The sequence below is a fragment of the Anopheles merus genome, chromosome 2R (assembly GCF_017562075.2).
Source record: "Anopheles merus strain MAF chromosome 2R, AmerM5.1, whole genome shotgun sequence".
Taxonomy (NCBI): Eukaryota; Metazoa; Arthropoda; class Insecta; order Diptera; family Culicidae; genus Anopheles; species Anopheles merus.
The window spans coordinates 47,208,053-47,232,907 of record NC_054082.1 but is presented as its reverse complement, the minus strand read 5'-3'; the positions used below and the strand labels follow the sequence as shown (position 1 = coordinate 47,232,907).

Below are 24,855 nucleotides of genomic sequence, written 5' to 3'. Positions count from 1 at the left end.
GGGTTGATTGTAACGCGTCCCCGCATATCCCGTCGCACCAGCTCCACACGCGATCAATCGTAGTTGGACGCGTCGGCGGACGCGTTGTTAGCCGTCTTTTTCAACTTCGTTTGCTACAACCTTTCTTCACAAGGACAGCCTTTAACAACAATGTATACGTGTTTGTGTGTGTATGTGTGTGCATGAATGTTCCCTTCACTTGCAGGGTTTTTTTTTTGGTTTTTAATTTTATTTAATTTTCCACTTCATTGCATCTATTTAATCATCAGCGTGCTCGCCCTTGTTACACACTCTCTCCCCATTCGCTGTCTCTTGTATTCTCCCTGCTGCATTCTTAAAATATATCATTTTGGCTTACGGCGGTATTAGTTGCGCGATGGGTCGAATGGAGTTCGAAATTGTTGTTCGCCTTGTTCGCTTGCTATCACAACGGTCACTTTCAATGCGTTCGGACGTTTGCCACCGGGACTTGGTCACAGCCAACCCACTACAACCCTCTGCTGCTTGTTTCATTTATTTTATTGTTTCTTCGTAATATTGTGCTTGTGGGCCAGTGTGTGAAAATGACTGAAAATGAGCTTTGACGTATGATGACCGATAGCCTAACAACACCCGACAAAATGTATCGCCATTATCTTGTCTCCTGTTCTTAGCCAGGATGCACGTCCGTCGTTTCGGTTTTTTCGGTTTTTGTCGCCAACTGTCCGGCGAATCTGTTGAAAATCCCTAACGATGTACGTGACCCTTTTGCTTGCCCGTTCGATTATTTCATCATAAATAAAATACAAAAGACCCGAAAGCATAATAAATCATAGTGTGGAATAAAATGTATTGACCTACTGGGGTTTGGATTATTATTTCAATAGCACACCCGTAGAGGAAAGATTTTAATGGGAGATTATTTTAAAAGCCTTTTTTGCAAGACTATTTGTTTAATGCGTCAAGAGTAAATATTAACTGCGCGATTTGTGCTTTCTGCCTGCCTCTGTAAGCCTCTCAATCACATCATGCGTGCGAGAATGCAATAGTGCATACAAGCGCGAACGTTCCTTATTGAAAGCGTTCGTTGCTTTCCGATTTCTTTTTCCGAGCGAGCAACCATCGTTTTTGTTTTGTGTTTGTGTTAAAGCTTTCCTATTCACATTTGCATTTTTCCTGTTGTAATCGGACGGAGCTCCGGCAGTGGTTTAAATACACAAAAGTTGACAGTATGGGAAAAATCTTCTTTTTGTTGTTGCCATACATATTTTTTATTTAATTTTTTGGTGGCGTTTTTTGTTCACCTTCATCGTGCTGGGAAGCGTGTTCTTCTTCACCAACACCGTGATTGACTACTGCAAGGGTGACGTTTTGCTTCACTCTCCAATCCTGTTCGTCACATTTCACCATTCTTTTCACGCGATTCTATTATGCGCCACAAACAAAGAAAAAGCTCGCGAGCGAGCAGAATAATAAAGCGCCACACAAAGCGGGACCGTTTTTGTAGAAAATATGGCAGCAAATGTGAACGATGACACTTCATTTTCATGCGGATCGCATTGGTCTTGTGTGTGGGGCTCTGTTGCCTTTCAACTCTGTGAAGCACGATGTGTTTTTGCTTCCCCTTTTACCATTGTGAAGCTGTTTAAATAAAGGTGAGAAGAGCTCTCCGTTCCCACCTGGAGTGGCGCAATATGGCACGTACCGAGGTTGAGTGTGTTAGTGTGTGAAATGAATGCACGAATCGTACGGTGACGTGTAATGAAAGCATAGAACGTGAATTGCGCTGTTACAACAGCCTACAGTTACAACAGAACTCGTTGCTTCAGGTTCTGTGATGAATGAGACCAATGGTGCAGACACAGGAATGAAGATCGCCTCCATTAAGCATTTTCTGTAGCGTATCACAACAAAGATACATTTTTTTAAAGTGTTTTTTCTTCTCCAATTGTCGTCTTCTAGCCGCGCGGAAGACAACAAGTGTATGACATTCGGTAGCAGAAAACCAATCATGCATCATACTATTCAATGTTAATTTACTCATTGTTAGCGTTCGTTTTACAGAAGAGCAGCATCAAATGATTACAAGGTGCTAAATATTTTTAACCATACTGATATCACATGGTAAGGGAAGTTCATGCTTTTAAAAAAGTCATACAAAATCACCAAACAATTTGTTCCACTGCGTTCAAGCTTCCAAAGATGTGAATGAAATGAAAAATGTGTTTTCTTTTTATTTGCTCCAAAACATGCTCCAATATGAAGTTTTACGAATCAAATGATAGGCAATTGGACTCCCAAATTAACAAATAAATGTTCAAATCTATTTTAGGATTGCTATCGGAGAGAGGCTGTATCGATTTTGAATGAAGTTTAATTTGATAGTTCAATTAGCTTTCATTTGATGCATGTTCCATATTATTACAGCATTTATGTTAAACTATTATAACCGAAAACCGATGTTTCATTTCCACTATCACGCCACCTGTTGGGCTTTCATACGCAGCTTGAAAAGGTTTAACAGAGAACACAAGATGGTTCTATGTTAAACATAACGTTGAAACGATATTCATAAAGAGGATAGAACTAGCTGAAAGAAATTAGGATCAAGTAGAAATATGTCCGATTAAAATCAGATAAAAACACCAATAATACGTAGAAGAAAAAAAACAAGCCAATCAGTTATCAGATTTCTAAGATTTTAGAGTTGGCGAGAATGGGTCGATGTTTTTACCAAAAAAATGGAAAACATGAGTACCTAAATAAAACAATTACATGGAATGCATTAAGATTTTTTGTAGCATGTTGGCTGACTACTTCTCCTTAGAACATACATAATTTTTTTAGATCGATGCCCATTTTTCCAAAATAGCTTTTTGCTATCCATTTTTTCATCGATTAGTTATGAAAAGAGAAGAAGAAGGTTGATGCCTTGGTAATAAGTTTTAATGGTTTCCATTCGAAATGCCCAAAATCAAGCCAACAAAAGCTCATTAAACAATGATTCGATTCCCTTAAATATGAATATTTAAAACCAGCTGTAATGTACCTAATAACGACTTCAATTGAACTACTTATCCTACTCACAATTGCTTGACCTCTTCGACATTGTGACCAAAGATAACAACGACTAATCTCGTATAGGAATAATAACAAAAAATAACAACAAATAGAAAGCCTGCCTGCAGGATCTCTCTCTCTCTTTCTCTCTCTCTCTCTTACTCTCTCTCTCTCTCTCTCTCTCTCATTTGCTATATAACTCTCTTTTTATGTTATCGTTCACTCACTCACGCTCCCGTTTGGTCATTGCCCATTTGACCAAACCGGATATCGTGATCACGCCAATCGGTCATTTTCCGTCCAGCCGTTGCGAATTCCGTCGCCCATCGTAGTTCGAATTTGCAACCCGCTGGATGACGCCCAAGGGAATGGTGCACCCCGCTTCCCCTTATCGCTCACGATCAATCATACTCACACACACACGCACACAAGCGCATACGCACTAAGGAAAAGAGTGTCCCGGTAGCAAAGGGAAGAGGAAACAGCATCCTGCCTCTCATCGCGCGCGCATCGAAAGGTTGTGAATGTTGGCGAACGGGGCCTTCTCGCTGTTGCGGAAGAACCGCCGCAACGTCAATCGCCAGAAGGCGGCCCGGAAGTCAACGCTGTAGAAGGCGTAGATGAACGGATTGATGGCACTGTTAATCCAGCCGAGCCAGGTAAAGAACTCGCTCAGCTTCGGCACGGTCCAGTCCTTCGGGAGGAAGGGCGTGATGATGTAGTGGATGAAGAACGGCAACCAGCAGGCAATGAAGCCACCCACCACGATGCTGAGCGTGCGGGTCGTCTTGTTCTCGCGCTTCATCGACGAGATGCGGGAGGAGAGGGACTTCTGGTGGATGCGGATGTTGTTGCCGCCGGTTCGCCCGCCGACCAGCTGCACCGAGCTGCAGGTCGACGTCGTGATAGAAGTGTTGACCGTGTTGTTGCGCCGCAGCCCGCCCGTCGCCGCTGCCAGGGCCGCCGTCGGGCGACCCTCGTGATGGTGGTGATGGTGATGATGGTGGTGGTGATGGTGATGGTGGAAGTGCTGCGAATGGTTCGGCGGTGAGCCGGCACCGGCCGCACCGGCAAAGCTCGCCATCGAATGGGATTGTGGTTTGTGGCTTTGCTGATTGAAAACGCTATTGCCGGACGACCAGAGCTCGGCCGTCGATGGAAGTTTGTTGTAATTGACCGAGGCAGAGCCGGCCGCGGCAGCCGTAGCGGCGGTGCTGGTGTTGCTCTCGGTACTGCCACTGCCAGGGCCCGCCAGCACGACGGCCGGATCATCGACAATCGCGTCAAGGCTCGTTCCATCATCGTACGTCCGCTGTCGCAGCTGCTCCTGATGATGATGCCCTTCAGCAGCAGCAGAAGCGGTTGAAGTATCGCCGGTCGGCCCTCCCGTACCGTTGCCCGCTGCAGCAAGGATTGTGGTTTGGCTCTGCGTACTGCCACCGGTCGTATTCAGGTCCATCAGCTCGTAATGCCCGTGCTTGTGGTTGTTTCGCTTGCCGGCCGGTTTCGGTGGCTGGCCAGTCCCCACGCCCTCGTCGAGCATCGGGCCTAGCTGGGCGACGTACGTCGTGGTGGCGGTGGAAAGCTGGGACGATGAACGCTTTCGCTTGGGGCTCAGCGGAATCGGGTCCTGCTCGGACTGGTAGCCATCCTCCTCCGGTTCCCGCACTCGATGACTTTTCTGTAAAATGCAATCATGAAGCCGAAAGTGAAAGAAAATTACGCTGACAAAACAATGGGACAAAATGGGCAAGGCGCGTGGAGATATGGATCAACCCGAGCGTTGTCAGTGCCGACAGCGGACAGTCATTTTGTGGATAATTAGCATGAATCGGGAGAAAAGCAAAGAGCGCACGGTATCGAAATTTATGTTGCTCTGCAGTGGCGTCTGTCGCATAATTAGGCAGCATGAGATTGCACAATGGCCGGGACGATGGTTGGAGCGAGTCCATTGTCAGCTGGAGTCAGTATTTGCCGTTAGTATCAGTGAACTCGATTTAACGGATGGTAAATTTCATTAGCAATTAATTAATGATTTGCCTCAAAAGGCCACAGCCGAAAGTGCGTGACGGAGATAATGGAAGTGTTTTGCGCGCACCGCAAATGCTGTGTCATATTTTGTGCCTAATAAATTACATTCGCCGTTTGTGGAGCGGATTCGTTTTTCTGTTTGTGGTCATTTTTTCGTTTTTCTGTTTGATAGTTACTATCGTAAAACTTCACTTCATCACAAAAACCCTTGTGGAAAAAGATGGCACGCTTGAAGATTGAATTTTAAATCACATTAGCAAGAGGTGGGACGAATTTGAAACGAAATTAGCAGCCTCACAAAGGGACTCATCATTACAAATTCATGCGAACCAACAATACATGAGTTTACAATTAAGTGTCCACCCTGGTTCCTGCACGGACAAACTGGTTGAAGCAAAATTAAACGGCTGAAAAGCAAACACCGAACACATGATCCCTTCAAATACCGGAATGTAATTTAAAGATAGAGAGACCGTATTCTTAGCAAATCCCTCGCAACAAATGGCATGCAAACATGAAATTTGTTTGCCTCGCAACAAACGTGACACTCGACTCGTTTCATAAATCATGCTTTCGCTTCAGCACAAACAATTGTGCAGAATAAATTTGAATGTTTTGTGTCAGTGAGTTTCCGGGGATTTCCGTTTCCCGGTTGTTTTTATGCGCAGCGGCCATTTTCTTCCGCTGTGCAATGTTTGTTTGCTAGTTGAACAAGCTTGCTTGTGCCTTGCGGGGAAACGGGCCCTTACTGACATAGTGGGGCACGAGCCCCCGAGCCATCCGTACCATCCGTGCCAGTGTTAGATGCTGTTCAGCGGGGGAAGAATGGTTATTCTATTAGTATTCAACAGCTGTCCACGTGGCTAGCTTTACCGGAGCAGGGGCCTGTAATCCTTAATCCAGGGGCGAAGACAACCGCGCCGGCGAGGAACGCACAGGACCTCGCAACACGTACCTTGTGGACTTCGATTTCCGTCATCTTATCGTGCCGGGAGGCGACAACGCATGATATCCGTACGTACACGTACACCATCACCGTCATCGGGATGAAGAACGAGCCCATGGCCGAGAAGACAACGTAGCCTTCGTTTTGGTTGTAGCGGCACTGGTCCAGCTCCCGACGGCCCGGTTCATACCTGTGGCGTGTTTTGGGACGGGGCGGGAATGAGACCCAAACAACAGGAGGGAGAGAAACATGTTAGCTTTTACCCCGTTTGTGTAGCGTTAGCGATGCTTACCATCCGAGAATCGGAGGACATGTGATGGCCAGTGCCAGCACCCATACGACCAGGATCATCAGCAGCGCCAGCCGTTTCGAGCGCCGGCGACGGGAATAATTTAATGGTTGCGTTACGGCTAGATATCTGTGAAAGGTACAAGATTACAACAATTACCAACGGTCAGCGCTTGTGCAACGAGGTGTTTGAGTGTGTGTGTGCGCTAGTGAGTGGAAAAAGACAGGCAATTAAGTTAATTGACAGGATCACTATGCCCAGTAAGACCGTGCAACGGCATTAATTCGATGGTAGGTCGATGTCGTACGATGAGCTTGACGACCATATGCGCTCGCGATGATAAAAAAATTGTTTGGGGTTGATATATTTGACAATTATGTCAACTATGTCCACAACATAAAAATACGTAACAAAGACAACACATCTTCTTAAAAATATCTACGTTGTCCAAAGGGAAGATTGATTAGTAACATCAATAAAACTAGGTGGAGAAAATGATGAGTGGACGGGAAAGTGGTGTTCAATATTTTGTATAAGCGTTTTATGCATTACATTTGCTCTCGATCGATTAAGTCTTGAATGGTTATGGCTGATTTATTTTAGTAGATTTATTATAGTTGTGCATATCGTTGTAAAATTATCTAATAAATAAAATGAAATGGTTTAGCATTTCTGCTATATAAAATTAGGTGATCAAAAAACTAGCTAGAAACCATCACATCTTAAAATTTAATTATAATCAAACCGGTAAGCGTGGGAGTACCAGCAACAAAACATCTTATAAGCGGACATAAACTAAACTAATGAATATTGTTGCTGACATTTTTGAAGATTTCAACGTAATCTTGATAACTAACAACCTTGTTTGTAAGATTGACTTATTTGACTTTTCATATTGATTGTAACAAGCAGTGAACTTTCTACACAAACCAAAAGGTGACAAACAGTCAAAATCAATGTTTCAATGTGTGCGAATAGCATTGTTGGCACTAGAAAAGCGCAAGAGGGGTCTCAAGCTAGCTTCCGTTCCGGAAATTAGAGCGTTAAATTTGATATTTCTTCTCGGGACGAAAAACCATATTAAACGCCCTAAGAACGAAGAAGGCCCGAAAAAGCACAACACCACCAAGTATAAATAAATCAATCTCAAAGCACTTAAAAATTGCAATTATTGCATGATGAATAAATCAAAACACATTGAAACGCAATGATACAATGATACAATCAATGATACTCATTGATTCAATTATTCAATATTCAACATTCAGACATCATTTACGTTGTAACATGGTTGAATATATTTTGTGAATTGTCTAAGAATATTCTTTCCATGAATAAACATCATTGTTTATAGTATAAGATGTTTATGCACAGCTTTTTGTTAGGTCTAGTCAAAAAGTCTGGATTGGCTTATCGGGGCTCGACCGTGCCCGGATTCTTGAATAACACGTATAATGGGTCCAGGTATATTTTCCAATCACAAATTCCGGAAATTGTTTGAAATTTGTGTTATGTTCTGGTAAAACACAGTTTGGTTTTATGAGTTCCATGTTTGTTCGATGAAAATATTTGACATTTGTCGTGAGTTTTACTGTGTTTTGTTGTAATAATGTGCTCTAATAACGGGGTTTTAAAATATCTTCCTCGGCACGCAATGTCACTTTTATTATTATTAGTATAATTATTATTTATTTCATAATTGTTTGCCTCATTGGGCTTTACAACTTTTACTTAAAACTAAGGATGGAGTACTGAAGGATGGGAAAGATGTGTGGAGAGAATAGATTAGGACGAATCCAGTAAGAGAGCACGGAACCGGGATAAAGGAAGCTTAAAGTCAAAAAGATTGCAGTAATTGTTGAAGGATTCACACGCTCTAAGCCACGGGTCATTCCGTGCGAAAGTATAACGCATCCGAGGGATTAAAATGGGTCTGTCACGAAGACAACGGGAAGGAGCATACAGCGGAATATTGCACAGTAAAGAAGGAGCATCAATATTAGCGGTGAGTAAACCGGCAATAAAAAAAGCCTGAGCATGTCTTGATGTCTTGATGAAAGACGAGTCTTGATGTCAATCAAACCCAACAACCGGTAGCGTACCGAATATGGAGGCATTCTGCTATTGAAACCATGCAGGAATCTACGGACTGCGATACGAGAGATTTTTGTTGGTACGTTCTCAAGCCTTTGCATGGCTGTAGTACCTGACGGAGTTCGGACTATCCATGCATAGTCAAGGATGGGACGTACCCAGCAGCAGTAATGAACCTTAAGGCAGGTTGGGTCGCGTATTTCGGAAGCCATACGGGAGATCAAGCCTAAAAACTTATTGGCTTTATTGACAACAAAGTTTATGTGTTCCTTGAACGAGAGCTCGCAGTCTAACCAGACAACCAGATCCTTCGCGGAGGACACTCTATTTAAAGTGTCCCCTTCTAAATTATAGGAAAATAGTGTTTTATCTGATTTGCGACTGAAAGAGATAACGTTGCATTTATCGGGATAGAAGGTCAAGCCGTTCATTGAGCACCATGTAAAGAATGCGTCCAAATGTTTTTGGAGTGCTTCGCAAGCAAACAAAGAGGACACTGAGAGAAATATGTTAATATCATCTACAATTAACAGAACAGGACTTAGTGCACTGTCCGTATGTACACCTGACAAACCCGTGACAGGGCATGAAAGTGATACACCTAGCCTAAAAGAATAATGCATTTCTTTCTATTGAACTGTCATTTCTAAACAGCATAGATAAACGGTCAGCCGGATAAAAGGTACTCGTATAAACGGCGTCCACTGTATGTCATTCACTCCATCAACATGGTCTTCGGGATCGGAGAACCATGATCCCTTAACAGCTTCATATTTTATATCTTCACTTGTCTGTGCTCGGTAGCACAGGGGATCTTAAACTTTTGGGACACATTATTGACTATTTCGCGCGAGAATTCATAATTTTGTCGCGTTGGGGATAACGATGTCACTTTAGTCAACTTTATGTGATAAGAAGAGAATTCTAGGATACTTGTTTTGGATAGACACATTTGAAATTGCAATTGTATTCCAAATAAACCTGTCGAATACTATACTTCCATTACATAAAGTTCACTACAGTAACTACCAGCGCTTAAAAAAAAAAACACTTCCTATGCACAAGAGCTACGAAAGAGTGCCAGAAGTATCATAGCACATAAATACCCCTGTATTGGTAGCCTACATCAGTTTAATCAAAAAGATACTCCAACGTTACTCAGCTCAATCCCTATGCATGTGCCCAAACGATCCCTCCGTGTTGGTCCTACTTTATTAATCCCGTGACGCTGTTCTGCATGTGGTCATAATGATTCGTTTTTGCGTGCACTGTCTTCGTGTAACCATTTTTGATTTCCATATATCCCTGTCCATTTTCTGTTCCCGTTAAAGGACCTCTCTTAATTTCTTTTCCCCGTTGTGGTCATGTTGCTTATATTTAGTTTGTTTATTCATCGGACAATTTTATGTAAATTTATTTTATTTTACAATATTTATTTTATTATATTGTTCATCGTAAAATGACAACATACGAAAAACTGATTTATGTCGAAAAATGAGTAAAATGTTTCTATAATCCATTGTCATGTAGTTTCAATTATTAATAAATTGTTAACGCACGGGTTAACATAAATCAAGCTCTCGGATCAAAAGTGAATTGAACATTTTAACACGGTGAATCCGTCATTCTCCAGTTACATTGAAATGGGTAAGACAGTGTAAGAGTGTGGACGATTTTACACAAACGTCAAAAGAGTGGAACTCATTTATTAAATGGGTAATTATCTCAATAGCTAATTACCCTCCACTAATATGGTTTTACTTGAATTGAATGTCCCAATGGAAACGACGTTGTTGCTATTCAATTTTGCTGACATCTTTGAACCACTCGAGGATGAGCTTACACGTGGGCTGACAATAAAACACGTAGGTTACGATTTGAACGGACTTTCGCCAATCATTTGATTTGTATTCACTACACTAAAGTCTTTTCTGTGATGTTATGTTTCAAAAGCAGCGCAAATAAATCCAAATATCAACTCCCTCATCCCTTTGTTAAAGCGTAAGTGATTGAATTCATTATCAAACAATCTCACGCTCGATTTCACAAAATCAAAAGGACAAAAGGACTGAAAGTGATTTGGTTCTAATAATTCCGATTGCTCCGTTTAGTAATTATGAAAATGCTTTGAAGTAATCGCAAAATTTGGTTCACCAAAAGCTTTAGCTTGACCATTTCTATCGACTGTTGAATACAACAGTTCGCTGATCCTTTTTAAAGTATTCGTAAGACGAATAACCTGTGTTTCAACTAAGTAGTTGGCAGGCATTCAGGGCATTCATCCAAAGCCAGCTGTGCCAGCTCCATTTAGCAGTGCTATTAAAGCTTACTCCGTCTCAAGGAAACATCATCGCACAACCGGCACACGGTAGTGGAATACATTCCACCATACCGGATGTCTTGTTTCGCAAATCTCTGCAACAGAAGCTTAGGGCGCTGTACAGTGATTGAATTGTTTCTTCCCGGACGTCGTCTAATGAGGGTGCAAAACATCTCACCAGGCCCCTCACTGGTGTAAATTTTACCGCCTCTTTCCCCCATTTTCCGCCAGCAACGCGTCGACCGCATACGGCGTGTGTAATCCACCTCCCTGTCTTTGGTAAAGCGCTTTCACACAGCGGATAAGCTGATTAATTAGTCTGCTGCCTGCGGATGCTACCGAACATTCGTTGCGGTTACTGAAATTCCATGAGTGGCGTGTATTTGAAAGTATAAGAAGCGGGATTAATTCTACACACAACAACATTCCAGACAATGATCCGGGTGTCACTACTAGCGTTCGCTTTTTCGCGAAGTTCCCTCTGTCACACAAGGATGCAAGTCACTTTTGGCGCAGGAAAGTTTAGTCGTGCCTCACAAATTTGTTGCAGACTTTTGGCACAGGTGAGTGAAACCAACTTTCAAACTGAATCCATTCGCACGACACCGTCATTATTGCCAAGTTTACAAACCGACGCTTTCTGGTACAGGAGTACACTTTTTAATTGAATTATGCGTTCGATTGGCCTTGTGTATGAGGTTTAAATATAGTTTACAAACTGTTTTCCCGTAAGCCAGTGTTTTTTATTTTCTGGTGAGGCTTGTCTGAAAACTGTCAGAAACTTAAAATGACCGAAATTCTAACGAACGCCGTGTTGTCCTCTCCCTGAGTGCTCTCAGCATGAGTGCCTGAAGGAAAGGTCTTTAATATTATTGGCCTTATGATGGGTTTTTTGTTGTAGTTTCTCTAACAACCAAAACCCGTGTATATGGAGGCGAAGGTCACCAGTGTCGCTCAACAGGAGGGTTGTAAATGTGATGAGAGCGTAAACGATATAACGGTGCGATGTAAATCAATTTGTGGTATCTTTCCCATTTCCAGGGCGCACATTATCGCACGCTCGTTACTATCGTTAGCATCGACGGTGGTGGTTCATCTTAACTCATCCATGCAAAGATGATGGTACACTCACAGCTCAGGCACTACGGCCAATCTTGAGACGATGGTGTAACTGCTGCCGTTGTGATGTACCGTATTCTTACTTCCGAATGGCCGCAGGGGCGCTATGCGGCGCTATAGGCACGGTGTAGTGATGGTGCTATCTAGACAAATCCTGCTGCATTTAACCAGGCTAGAACTGCTGGGCCTTGGCTGGATGTTCGCTCTTTTCACCTTAATTTCTGGCCCATTTCCGAGCTTCATCGCTTCAGCTATCAGATTGGTATTCATTCATCTCGAATGTAATGTCGGGCTGCTGGATGTGCTGGTGGATGAAAATTATTCATAACATTTCGCTCTCGCCGGTGGTGCACGGAGTGTGGTGGTTTATGCGGTGTAATATGAATGTAATTTATTCTCCAGATGGGTGGTGCCTGGGTCTGCTGCTTATTCGTGAAATGGCAGAATGGAATACAGGACTGGAATGAAGATGCTACGGCCAAGCATTATAGCATGCGATTATGCTACGGTTTACGGCAGATCGGAATCTCAAAAACTACGTTCAAAGCGTAGTGAGAAATAGATCCAAAACAGTTATTGAAAACAGTGAGGCGAAAATGAAGGCTTCATTAGCATGAGCCATGCATGAATATTATTGTCGGGGCTGGAATCACCAGTGTTTGTTTTTTACTGTGTGAAAATTTCCTTCCAGCCTTTCTTCTATGGCAGAGAATGCGTATGAAATTGTAATCACATCAAAGTTGTACGCTTCTGTTCACTTTTTTAATTGATTATGTGAGGCTTTAATGTTTCGAATACGATTGTAGTAAGCAAATATATAATAAGCGTACTATAATGCTTTGTATGAAAATAGCAGGAACACGCAGTGACTGCCAGTCAAGAAAAGACCGTACATCTTATTTATATGATTTTGTCATTGATTTTCTCGATCAATTTTTCACTCTTCAATATTATGTCAAGAATGTGCTGTAAATGTTATTATCAATATATTCGGTTAAACAATAATATACTTGAACGATTACTTGCAAAAATGTTCTTAACTGAATTCCGTATTCAAATAGGTATAGTAAAAATGTCTATATTAGCTGATACTAGTCCCAAAACAAATCATAACCATAGAGTCTATAAAGTCTCATAAGTTCCATAAGAGTTTAACGAAGCAAATAAAGGAAAATTGTAAAAAGCTGAAGCTCATTATCTTACAGTACTATTCTAATGCAGTTGAGCATAATGCACTTTAATAATGTAATGAAACACGGTATAAACATTTCAAAACTCTTTCTAAAAATAGATGATGCTAAAAAGTGAAGCTTTTTATATTCCTAGACCAAGTTATAGGTTACTTTACTAAATGTATTTGCATATCATAAAAATGAACATGGCATCATACCAGCTTTAATTGAAAAGAGATGAAATGTAACGGTAACAACACATAACAAATTTCAAGATTAATTTCATTGCAATAGAATCACCATAGATTAAGCAATACGGCCGAAGCCGTTCTTTCTGAATAAAAAAAAAAAAAGAATCACCATAGATGAATGTATTACATTTGGCCGCTCAAACACCTTTTATGGTAAATAGAAAGTAAAATGGCACAGGTCATATTTTTCAAATTATTTTAAAATTAATGGAACATATAACATCTCAAAGACAAAAATGCTCCTAATCATAAACAGCTAAAGCATATACTGCCAATCGAAAACATTGTTCTGATATTCAAATATGAATAGTACCCATGTCAATATAAATGACTTGAAAAGGCCACATGAAATAGATCCGCAATAAATACCAAACTGTGCATCTAGACGGTCACGCAACACCGTTGGGTTACATTTCCAATCGGAACGGTATCTATTCACCGACACGTTCATTTATTTATTTACTTCCAAATCCCAGCATATGGTAGGCGTTAATAATGTGTTAATGAAGCATAACCGGCAACAATTCCACGATCGGAACGTACCACCTACATCCCTTCCCTCGCACAGGCACACCTTTTGTTCCTCTACCCAACTGCTTTTCTAATCGCTGCTTATGAACCCATCCAACACATTAACGTCACATCGAGTCAAACACACATATCGAGAAGAAAGTCGCTCATGGGTTCGCACAGCAGTTATAAGCTAGGTCCGTTATCGGGTGTGCCAATCGTGCCGATTTGAGTCGCTTAGCTGCCCAATTTTCCAGACCCCATTCCAGCCCGTCGTTTCCACTTTGCTGATGAAGCAATTTGTTCGAACCGCAAAGAAACCTTGCGAAAGAATTCGCCCAGATTGGTAGCTTTGGGTCAGGCTGGCAATCGGCAGAATCATAATGGGCTCAGCAATTTACCAATCGGTGGGTTTATCACCGAACGCTGCCGGCAGACTGGTTGTTTGTTTGCACAGCTACCCAGTTTGTTTCATTTGCCGATCTTGGTGTGATATGATGTGTGTGTATGTGCTTGGGTGTGAAAGTTGTTTTTCCTGTGTCCCAGCAACGTCGCCTCTTTACGGTTCTAGCATATAGTACACAAACCCGTCTGGCTGGTGATGATTGGGAGATATGATTTTTTTTTTGCTTTTCCGCTCAATCATATCTCACCAAATCGTGTGGGGAAATGTTTTTTTTGCATCCATTAACGATACTAGTATTGCTCCCACGTGGTTCCCGTAGCGTTTAGATAGTATTGGGGTTTATTTTATGTGCAGCCGGGTACAATTCCCCTGGGTGTCTGTCGCCTTTGCCGAGCATAAAGCATGAGCCCATATTACTGCTCGTGCCAAAGCAGGGAAAATTCCAGGGAAAACGCAATTGACACGCAAAACCTACTACATTGTTTGCAATCGTGTCATCGTCACGAGACGGGAAAATCCCGATGAGTTTCAGGTGTAATAATATATAGCCTTCAAAGCAACCGTAACAGGCCAAGCATCAGTGTAGTACCGTGGCAAGTATCACCTGCCATCCATACCGTTTGGGGATATCAAACGTAAACGTCAGAATATCGGGGCCGCAACCATCATACACAGTTGGGACTGATGCTCCCCTTGCCTTTTATCGTCATACGAGCCCACGAGTGTCAAAGTCTTTCTGATTTGTTATACCCGCCCCAAACAACGGCCATCGTGGTAATGCGTTCCTCGCTAACAAGCGCCCGTAAAGCACCTGGTGTGTTCGTTGCAGAATAGCTGGATTTTGTGTGGTATTATAAGACGAAAGACGAAATGGGAGTCGTCTGGGGTGGGTGTTTTCCGTCAAATAGCGACTTGCTTCGAAAACGGTCCATTAGATCCGGACGGTGTCGGAATGTACGAGATGAAAAGGTTAGATTTACTGCACACACACTCACACAAGCTTGAGCAAACGGGCCTTGAAAAAAAAAATGGAGCAAACATACGTTCAAACACGTCCTACCTCAAGTACATACCTATCTATACTAATGGCACAAAGGCTAAGAATTGATGCTGTACATAGAAGTACGTCTAATGAGATCCATATATCACACAGAATCCATCCGAGCTGCCAGGAGCCTGTAAAGAAAAAAATGGAATAGAACCGAAATGAATAAAAATGTTGAACAAAATGAAGGGCAAGAAAAACAAGTGAAAAATGTTGATTGGAGCCCTTGTTGGACGACCGAGTGTGGCAACATCGCGGGGGAAGTTGCGCTAATGGCAACGGCAAATGGGTGACACGTTTCTTTGGGAACGGGAGGAGGGCATAGGAGTTACTCGCTAAACAGGAGCGAGTGCCACCAGTCGTCCCAAGCGCCAGCGTCAGGAGTACAAGGAATGTTTGTCTTTTAAAAGTAATATCACCTATCATGTCTTAATGATACCCGCCCATCCATCCTGATGCGGCTTGCCAACGTCGGTTGGCAATGGTTCGAGTCAGCTCGATACGGTAAAGAATCTTGCAAGCAGGGTGATGAAATGTAGTCCTGCCTAGCAAAAGCATTACTATGAGAGAGAGAATGGCAGAAGTAGCAGCGGATACGTCGGATAGCCATAGAAAAAAGGAGCACAAAAAGGACTGGTTTCCACTAAACGATTGCCTCGGTACGGGAAATGGATTAAATTAAAAGGAGCAACAGTGAAGAGGGCAGCAAGCAAAAAACAAAGCACAACAAAATAAATGCACTCTCCACAGCGCCGTCCGGTGGCAGTACGTGACTGCATCGCCCGTAGGGCAGATTAAATGCGAAGCGCATCAATGCAACGGCGGACCCGTGCTTTTGTAATCCACTGCCCGTGTCGTTCCATTACTTGGCCTCCTCCCTTGTGTTTGGTTAATCTCCCTTTCGGAGCAAATTTAATAGCACCTGGTATGGGGAGCACACACACACACACACGATACGGTAGGGATGTAATTTAGTACCGGTATGCGCTTATGTGAACCGTCCGGGCACTCACTTTTCCAGCAGCGAAAATTAGTGGGTGTATAATTAGAAGAAATTGGAATTGGTCAAGAGAAAATTAAACAAATCGAGCCGTCCAGCGAGTGGAGCGGGTACGGTCCTGCTTTAGTGGTTTACCGAAATGCAACCAAAAATGGAGTTGCAGTTATATTAGCATCAGTAAATACAGACAAAAGCTGGAACGTAATTGCTGCTGGTGCTAGAAAAAAAAAACAGAAAACGTACAGCGACCACATTTAGTGGGGAGTACTGCTATTTTGCTTCTCACTGCCAAGCCGCTCTCTCAAACAAAATGCTGCTGCGGCTTTCCTTTTCGGCTGGAAAGCATAAATGCTTTTATGAGTGCTGTAAAGCGAAGGAAAAGAAAGAACGTACACGTCTAACCACATTCAAGCGCGTTGACTGGATTTTTTTATGCGGGGAAAATTCTTCAGCCACTTACAAGTCAAAAGAATTTTATACGACCCGCCAGGTTTAAAACGGCGTACCAAATGTCCATCACATGTTTATGTCAGTGCAAAATGGCTGCTTAAATTAATGATCCCGTAAACCCTCTGCACCGGCAACATGCTAGATGTGGTGGTGACCCCAAAGTGTGGCGTATAGTACAGCAAAAAGAAATAAAATCAATAGCACACTACTTGGCTTTATAATACGACATTTACGACGGTCATTCCCAATCTCGGCCCATCCTGGGGAGGCCTCTTGTGAAATCACAATGCGGCCGATTGAAGTGAAACCCATCCAACATGATACATCCATCAAGCGATGCTACACGTTGGACGGTTGATAGTGATTTCACAATGAGGGTTAAATCCGGCGCCTAACGGACGTGACGGCACCAGAGTCAAGATTTACGAATGAGCAAGCCCGCAAACGGTTTAGTGTGATTTAATTCACCCTGAAGATGAAATGCTATGTCAACAATTGTAGTAAACAAAAAATAGTTTTCCTTTTGAGTTTATTATCGTGTTTAAAGAAAAGGAATTAAGGAAGTGCAATAAACAATATTTCCAGACATGAAACTACCGCTCTGGACGAACGGCCTAAGGGCGCACACTTTTTTCCGTTTTCTGTTTTTTGCCGTGTTTTGCGAAAGCCCTTTATGATCGCTGCCAAGCGATAAAACTGTCGGAAAACATTGAGCACCGGTTTGACAGCGTCGTAAATTTCGCAACCATACCGTAAATCAATTTATCAACTTCACATCCCTTCAGTGGGATGCGCGGCCGCAAGAAGGGGTCATCGAGATGTCTTTTCCATGATCTTAAATGCACGGCGAACGGCGGCGATACGGCACAGTAGTGGCCACGAACAAAACAACCACAACATCCACAACAACGTTCAGTGCCCAAGCACTTCAAGGATTCATTCCCTCCGATCCCAGCATCAAGTACCATGACGGGACGGAATTGTAAATAGAAATCTCGTCTGAATGCTCCTAGTGCGAGCAGCATGGATGGAAGCAGCGCTGCACGAGTTTATTGTTATTATTTACCTTTTTTTTGTGTGCTGCAAAACTCCCGAATTGCAAAGTTTGCCGTCGCCGGAGACCCTGTTTAACCGGCAGGATATAAAATGGTTGTTCCCTGTTTGCCGAAAACGATCGCGCTGGCAAAACTTGCGAACGTCAACGACATTCGGGCAAAGCAATCAGAAGGCCCGCTTCGCAAGATGGTGGGTTGGCAGTGGACGGGTTTTTGGAAATGTAGAGAAAAACTTCCAATTGAAGAGAGCAACTTTTGCTACCAATCTGGCCAGGGTACCGATCGGGCGGGACGGTCAGACCGGTAAGTGATTTGTACCGGCCGGCAGATACGGATGAATGCGTGAGCGTATTAGTGTTTGTGTACCATAAGAGTTTTGTTGACGTTTGCTTAAATGTGTGTCATATCGAATGTTTACCTAACGATACCATACGTACGCGAGTAATCACACGTACCGCACAATTCGTAGCGGGTACGATCTAACACAGAGTCTTCACAGGGGCGAAAAGTAAGACGAGATCCGGTGCAGCCAGCGGGTGCCGATGAAACCTGACCATCAATTGCGAATTCGTTTGCAATGCAAACAAACAATTTGCAGCCGTGGAGGCATGGGGCGTTCACTTCCCATACTTACCCATCAGATGAACGGCGACGGCCGGCGGCATGACGAAAATGCCGACGAGCCAATCGGCCACGGCCAGGCTCATAACGAAGCAGTTGGTAACGGTGCGTAGACGGCGTGTCGTGATCACTGACAGTATGACGAGCGTGTTACCGATCACAGTCACTACGATTAGCAGGCAGAACAGTATCACAACGACACAGTCCTGCCAGTTGGCGATAAGGAAGTGTTCATCCATCGCGCTCGGCAGCTCAAGCTGGCGGGCAGTCGGATCGACGGTGCCGACCAGATCCACCACGAGTGTGGTGGCCGCGCTGGTGCCACTACCGATGAGCACACTTCCGTCGGTGACGCCTGGTCGCGGGCCGAACACGGTTGCCGGTTGGACCGTGGTGTTGCCGATGCTGACTGTGGTGATCGTCGCAGCCGCCAGCGGATCGAACAGCGATCGACCATCGTCGTACAGCGCTGGATCGTACGCACGCCCGCTACCGGCTTCCACCAGCTCACTGACGTTAGCCGACAGCGCCGCTAGCGTACGGCTTCGGCCGCCGACCACATGGGAAGCGGCACTGCCAATGCTGGCAGCACTGGCCGCTAGGCTGGGGACGCTTCGGGAGCGCGTCGTGAGCTCGAGCGGGTCGATCAGGTCGAAGAAGTTGGTGGCGGTCGTGGGGACGGCTGCGTGCGTGTGGTTGAATGTCGTCACAAACCGACCGGTTGCGTCCGTTACCGTGGCCGGCAGGGCGGCCACCGTTGCTAGGTGCAGCGGTGTTAGTGTGGCAGATTTCGTGCTCGAGCGTCGCTTACTATCTCGATCATCTAACGATTGCACGCGACTCATTCTTTGCAAAGTGTGTGAAGAAGACGGCGCAGGTGATAGTATTTGTGAGAACAGGTCATCGTCATTATTATCAGTGGCAGCAGCAGCAGCAGCAGTAGCTCGATCGACTGCTCCGAAAACGGAAGGGTGGGCTAATAAATCTGATTGCCACCAGCTAGCTACACGGCAGCGGTAAGTAGTAGAACTGGAATGGAACATATAATAAAGGTGATGAGTGATGGTGATGATCAGTTAGTCAACATGTTGAAGCAGTAACGACGCTGTGAAAGGCAGGGATGCACAATCAGACAATAAAGGTGGGTAAATATTTGGATGCATAATTTATACTAAATTGCTTTGAATTGCACTGAAGAAATTAGATGCTTTGTGCTAATTATAAATCAGAAATGATATATTCTGAAAGTCTATCATCTTTATACCGTTTTTCCAGTCATTTTAGGAAGTATGCTGCATGTTTTGTTTTGTACAAAATTATTTTTGAGTTGATTATAAAATGCTTAAGATTTATTAAATGAATCGAGTTCTGGTGAAGCGACATATCCTTGTAACATCTCCCCTTTTTGTAAAATATCCCCTTTCCGGTTTTGTACACGAAATGAGTCAAAATGTGTAAAATAATGTACGAAACATAGGCCAAGTGCCAAAGTACGTCGCGTAAAAGACAAAATGTACAGCACAAATCGCAAAATGACTTGGTAAACCCTGTAATTTATAAATTCATAAAATCATAATAAACTTTTCAAGTATTTAACTACAATAGCCAATTTATATCTACCAGTGAACAAACTAGCACAACTTCACAATTAAATTTTATTGTTTTATTGAATATAAAATAAATGCTCTGCAAAAATCTGGTCTTCATAATAACAGGGAATGATAGTTTAAGTAGTAGAAAAAAGAGTATTCAAAAGCTATTTTTCCCAAAGATTTATACACTGGCAGAAAGCAGTTAAACTCATCAGTCACGGGAATCGTTAGCCTTGAATACACCAATAATGAATGCGTGATTTAAATGTATTTGATTTGTGCACCTCTACTTTTGCCAGGTTAGCAATAATGTGATTATGACCCATGCGTACAACTGAAATATTCAATCAATTGAAGCTTATGTGTAAGAATAGCAATGGAAAACACAATAGCAACGCAATGTTTATGTCTATTAATTATTTGCACCTCATCGCAGCTAACTGATGCGTGACGCCTGTGGTAGTCTTTTTATTCCATTAAAGTGAGGCACACTATAACAGGCGCGAAAGAAATTAAATGTAACACCAACACGCAACACCCTCAGTGATGAAGGAACTTTGGATGTAGATTAATGAAATGGTCCCAAAATTACGCACACCTTTTTTGTGATTGTGCTAGCTGCATTTGATGAAAAGTCTAACTTTTTTCATCAATTCTTGAGTCCGAAATCTCATACGCCGAGCTGACAGCAGCCCCCTTGCGCATGCCGGGGAAGCGAGCGCTCGCTTAACAAATGGCGCAAAACTTCCGGAATGTAGCAAGTTTTGCACAACGGGGAGGATTAAATGTTACCTTTCATGAACCTGTCCGACCGACTTGGCATGGATGGTGGCGTACTTTGGTGAAAGTTTTGTCCGAGCCGACACGGGCCGATGGTAGTGTGGTAGTGTAGGTGCCGAACACGCAAATCTTGAAACGATTCGAGCTCGCACGGAGGGCTTTTGTGTGCATGGTGTTGTAAAGAAATCGAACACTTAAATTGTGTGTGTTGCCGCCTATCGAGCATAGTTCAGATGAGCGTATCCCTTTCCATAGTGACCGATAATGGCTTTGGTTCAATATTGAAATATCTACGCGTGTGATTTTTTGTTGAAATGCGCTGCCTACGGTTTGCAATAAAAGTCCCTTTCTTGGGAAATGTTACGGGAAATGCGAGCCCCATGTGTTGTAGCATATAGCCGCTACATGGGATCGTTTCGACCCATCCGGACGAAGCGCGGCTCAATTTTCCAATCTCAGTTACCAGGGCTTACGAGTACTCGGACTGTGTAATCCGCTTGAATAAATATCATTTTCCAGACAGAGAGACTAACCGGTCAACGCGCCTTTCTTCTTGTTTCCAAACAAAGAAAAGCAAAAAAGGTACGGTTCAGACGACTTTACATGGATGCGAATGATTCAATAGCGGTGAGTTGAGAGAACCCGCAAGAGGTCAGAGAGGAAGCCGGCTCAAATTGGAATCCTGCAAACGCACCCGCGGGGACTTGGACCGCTTCTAAAGGATGAAGACCGCACACTATAAGATGCTACGGCTGCAATTTAGGGTCTAGGATGGTCCCAATCATGCTATGCCGCCTGGTGTACGAAACGATTGTTTTGCTTTGACTGGCGAAACGGTGTGCACACGATATAAAAGATTTGCATAATTGTGTGGCCCTTCAACCGAGCCGAGGTTCTCGCGATGGTATTCGATACGCAGTGTTCAATAAAATCAATACAATTGCGAAGATTCTGTACAAAATACTAAAATCGGAAAAAAAACTTTTATGACATTACCTTCGAAAGCGAAACAGAATACAGAAGAAGCAGGTCAGTGATAAGGTCGCTCCTTCTTTGCAATGAAATATTGCCATGCACGATGGATTATTTGCATTTTTTTTTCGCCGGACATCACAACGTGCAGGAACATCGTGCAGAAACTTCAGCTGAACAAAAAAACTTGTATAATCCCTACTTATCGCAGGTCGTACTGTCGTCCTTCCCTTTAGCAAGCCACTTCGGAACATGCGGATATTTTCCGTTTTTCCCATTAACAGCGAGACGATACGGCTGTTATCGTACATTCCGTTTCGTACTTTCAGGCAAGATATGTACGGAACGGAATGTTGTGCCACATGTACTTGTGCAGATTGAACTGGGTTCCTTATCGAAGTAAAGTAGACAAACACACTCGTTCGCAATACGCTCGCTTTGCCCTATGGGTCTGCATTCAAAGGCCGCCCTGCCTGCACGAAGGAATGAACCGTGCATAAAGCTTCCACATCGGAAACTCAATCACGCAACTAATGCCGCGCGAAAGGTGCTTGGTGTTGTGCTTTTTTCTAGCTCACCGTTTTGCTGTGTTCTTTACAACTTGCTACATTACTAATTCTACCGTGCTCGAGCTTTCACAAACATAAAATGCTCGCCAACGTCGGATGGAACCTTTCAGTTCGCGTAGGCTTTCATGCGGTCGGTTCAGGGCAGAACTAAACTGACGTTAAACTTTTGCTGGCCCCAGCAAAACGTAGCAATTGGCGAGAATATTCTGCCATTTTCACGCCATCGTGTGATGGCTTTTTTGAAATTTCCGATGCATTGGTATACAGTGTAGGTGTTTTAGCATACTAGTTCTGATCACGTACATCTTGCTTAGTGAGTTATGGATAGTGTAGGGCTGAAGTTCAACATATTACGTTGCTACATTCCTGAACTAAAACGAGCTTAAGACGGACTAGGATTTCCTGAAGAAATACTAAATTATCGATACACAAGAGTACGAACGATATCCCAAATATCTGTGTTACAGAGAATTTTAACATGAGAAAATTTTAACATTTCATCTAAAACAACACAGTGTTGCATTGATGTTATCACTTCTGTACTGTTTTTAAGCTCAAAGCTATTCAATATATGACATAAGTGACATTTTGATTCATTTGATACAAATTGCTCTTTTGTTGATGAATTATTAAATTTACCATGTAAGGTCAAATGTTCATGGTCTTGATCGTGGTATTATAACCGACTCTTTAGAAAAAATACTAAATATGCAATACTGTACTGAAACTGCAACATGTATTGAACCGACTAAAAATGTTTTCGTAGGATCGTCATCTTTGTAGACGGTATGCCCCAGGTGCCAAAAATAACTTCGTTCAATAAGCATCTACACATGCACCAAACATTTCATTATTGCATGTACTGATACCATCGTCTCATCCTTTTCCAATCGTCTCTGCTTTCATCTAGTAAGAGGTTCTACCAACGAGCAGAAACAAAAAACTGTCGAACCTGTTTTGAAAATAGTCTATTGCTCTTTCTTTGATACGAAATTTTTCACTAATCTGAAACCGTGGACCGAGGGTAGATGGACAAAAACAAAAAAAAACAGTCGCCTTGTTTGTCCTTCTTGAAAACCGATCACGGGAATGATGCAAAAAGTGTAATCTGGTATCAGAACTCTTGGTTCATGTCACGCGCTCCTATCCAAACAGTTTTGCGAAAGGCAACAGATTAAAAAAATTAAAAAATTGAATTAAAATAAAAACAGCCAATGTAAAGGGCAAGGTGAAACGAAATCTTTTTGTTCTGTACGATACCTCCGGGAACGTGCGTAACAGTCGTAGAAAAAATATGTGTTTGCTGTGTATTTTTGAAGCCTACCTTGCCGCAGGCCATACCGATGGATAAAACGTACCATAGCTGCCCGACATATCCGAAACCCGTAGTGAAACAAATAAAACATCAACCTAACAATTGAATGAGGCTGTTTCGTTCACAATGCTGTCAAAATAATATGCACAGCAACCAATTTATTTTCGCTCACGAGATCACGAATTAAATTTTCATTGTAACCTACTTTGCATGAATCAAATCGAACCGGTATCGCTCGTTCATCGGCACAAGCTCTAAATAGCATGCATATTTGCTCGAAACGCTGCACAGCAACGGAAGCGTGTATGTGTGTGAGTATACGTGTTGTTCCAAAACGGTGTGCATGCGTAAATAAGAAAAAAAAACGAATTAATTACCCACTCTCGATGCAAACAGGCTAAAACGATCATCCTGCGTCAGAATATCATCTTTGCAACGTGCCCGCCAGGTTTTAGCAGATTGTTTTCAAATTTTCCACCACTCAGCGGCAATAAACCTGACAAAGGAGGGCTCAGCTTAATGCCGGTAGCGGAATGATGGCCTTATTGTTTGAATATTTATGCTATTAGCATCGTTACGATCGACCGAGTAATAGAACGTCGGTGAATGCGTGCATTGAGGGCGGTAAGAGCAGGCAACAACAGTCAAAAGTTTGTCATGTTCGGTGCACTTTGGTATCGGTATCGGGTGGTGCTGTTCGTACTCCACAAACACTTGGTGGCGCTTCAGGTTCTAACTATGGGATGTGTCAGAATATTATATTCAAAGATATCGCCAAATTGATAGACAGCAGTTAGACGCTTTCATATTTGAAACAAAATCTATAATCTATGATTTCTTACGTAAGGAAATGTCAGGCGAAAAAATACTAATGTCAAATAATTCAAGAGCTTTATAATGCAAAGCTATGAGTTTTAACTATGTTACACAAAAACGCCATAATACAAAATTAGGATTTTGTTTTTGGGAAATGTCAAATTAATTGAATTATACGATTGTTGGAATATGTTATCCATATTGCAAGATTAAATGTCCAACTGTACACTACAGACAATGTTTAAAAAAATGTGTAGTGTGAGCGAAAAGTAAGCAAACTTTTATTTTCCTAAGCTTTTTGTTTCATCTCAGATGCCGCATAACTTTATGAGAGCAAACAAAATACGAAACCGCAAATGAGGGCTTCATTATTGTTTGGCTAGGTCTTTTGAAAATAAGCCATGTTTTTTCGACTGAAACAAAGAGTAAACATTTTACCTGCCACGTTCTTCTTGACTAATGT

The 24,855-nt window shown here is 42.8% G+C and overlaps 1 protein-coding gene across 2 annotated transcripts in view; it reads right to left on the bottom strand.

The window, feature by feature from the left end:
* Nucleotides 1-218: 218 nt before the first annotated feature.
* LOC121589542 (putative tyramine receptor 2) overlaps nucleotides 219-24,855 on the bottom strand; it is a 39,053-nt gene continuing 14,416 nt past the window's right edge. For both annotated transcript variants that reach the window (XM_041908538.1, XM_041908539.1), the window contains exons 2-6: nucleotides 18,362-19,377; nucleotides 15,251-15,353; nucleotides 6,309-6,434; nucleotides 6,026-6,206; nucleotides 219-4,720 (exon numbers count right to left, since the gene is read on the bottom strand). In XM_041908538.1, the coding sequence (XP_041764472.1) occupies nucleotides 3,536-4,720; nucleotides 6,026-6,206; nucleotides 6,309-6,434; nucleotides 15,251-15,353; nucleotides 18,362-19,193 (2,427 nt within the window). In that variant the 5' untranslated portion in view covers nucleotides 19,194-19,377 and the 3' untranslated portion in view covers nucleotides 219-3,535. The remainder of the gene's footprint in view (nucleotides 4,721-6,025; nucleotides 6,207-6,308; nucleotides 6,435-15,250; nucleotides 15,354-18,361; nucleotides 19,378-24,855) is intronic.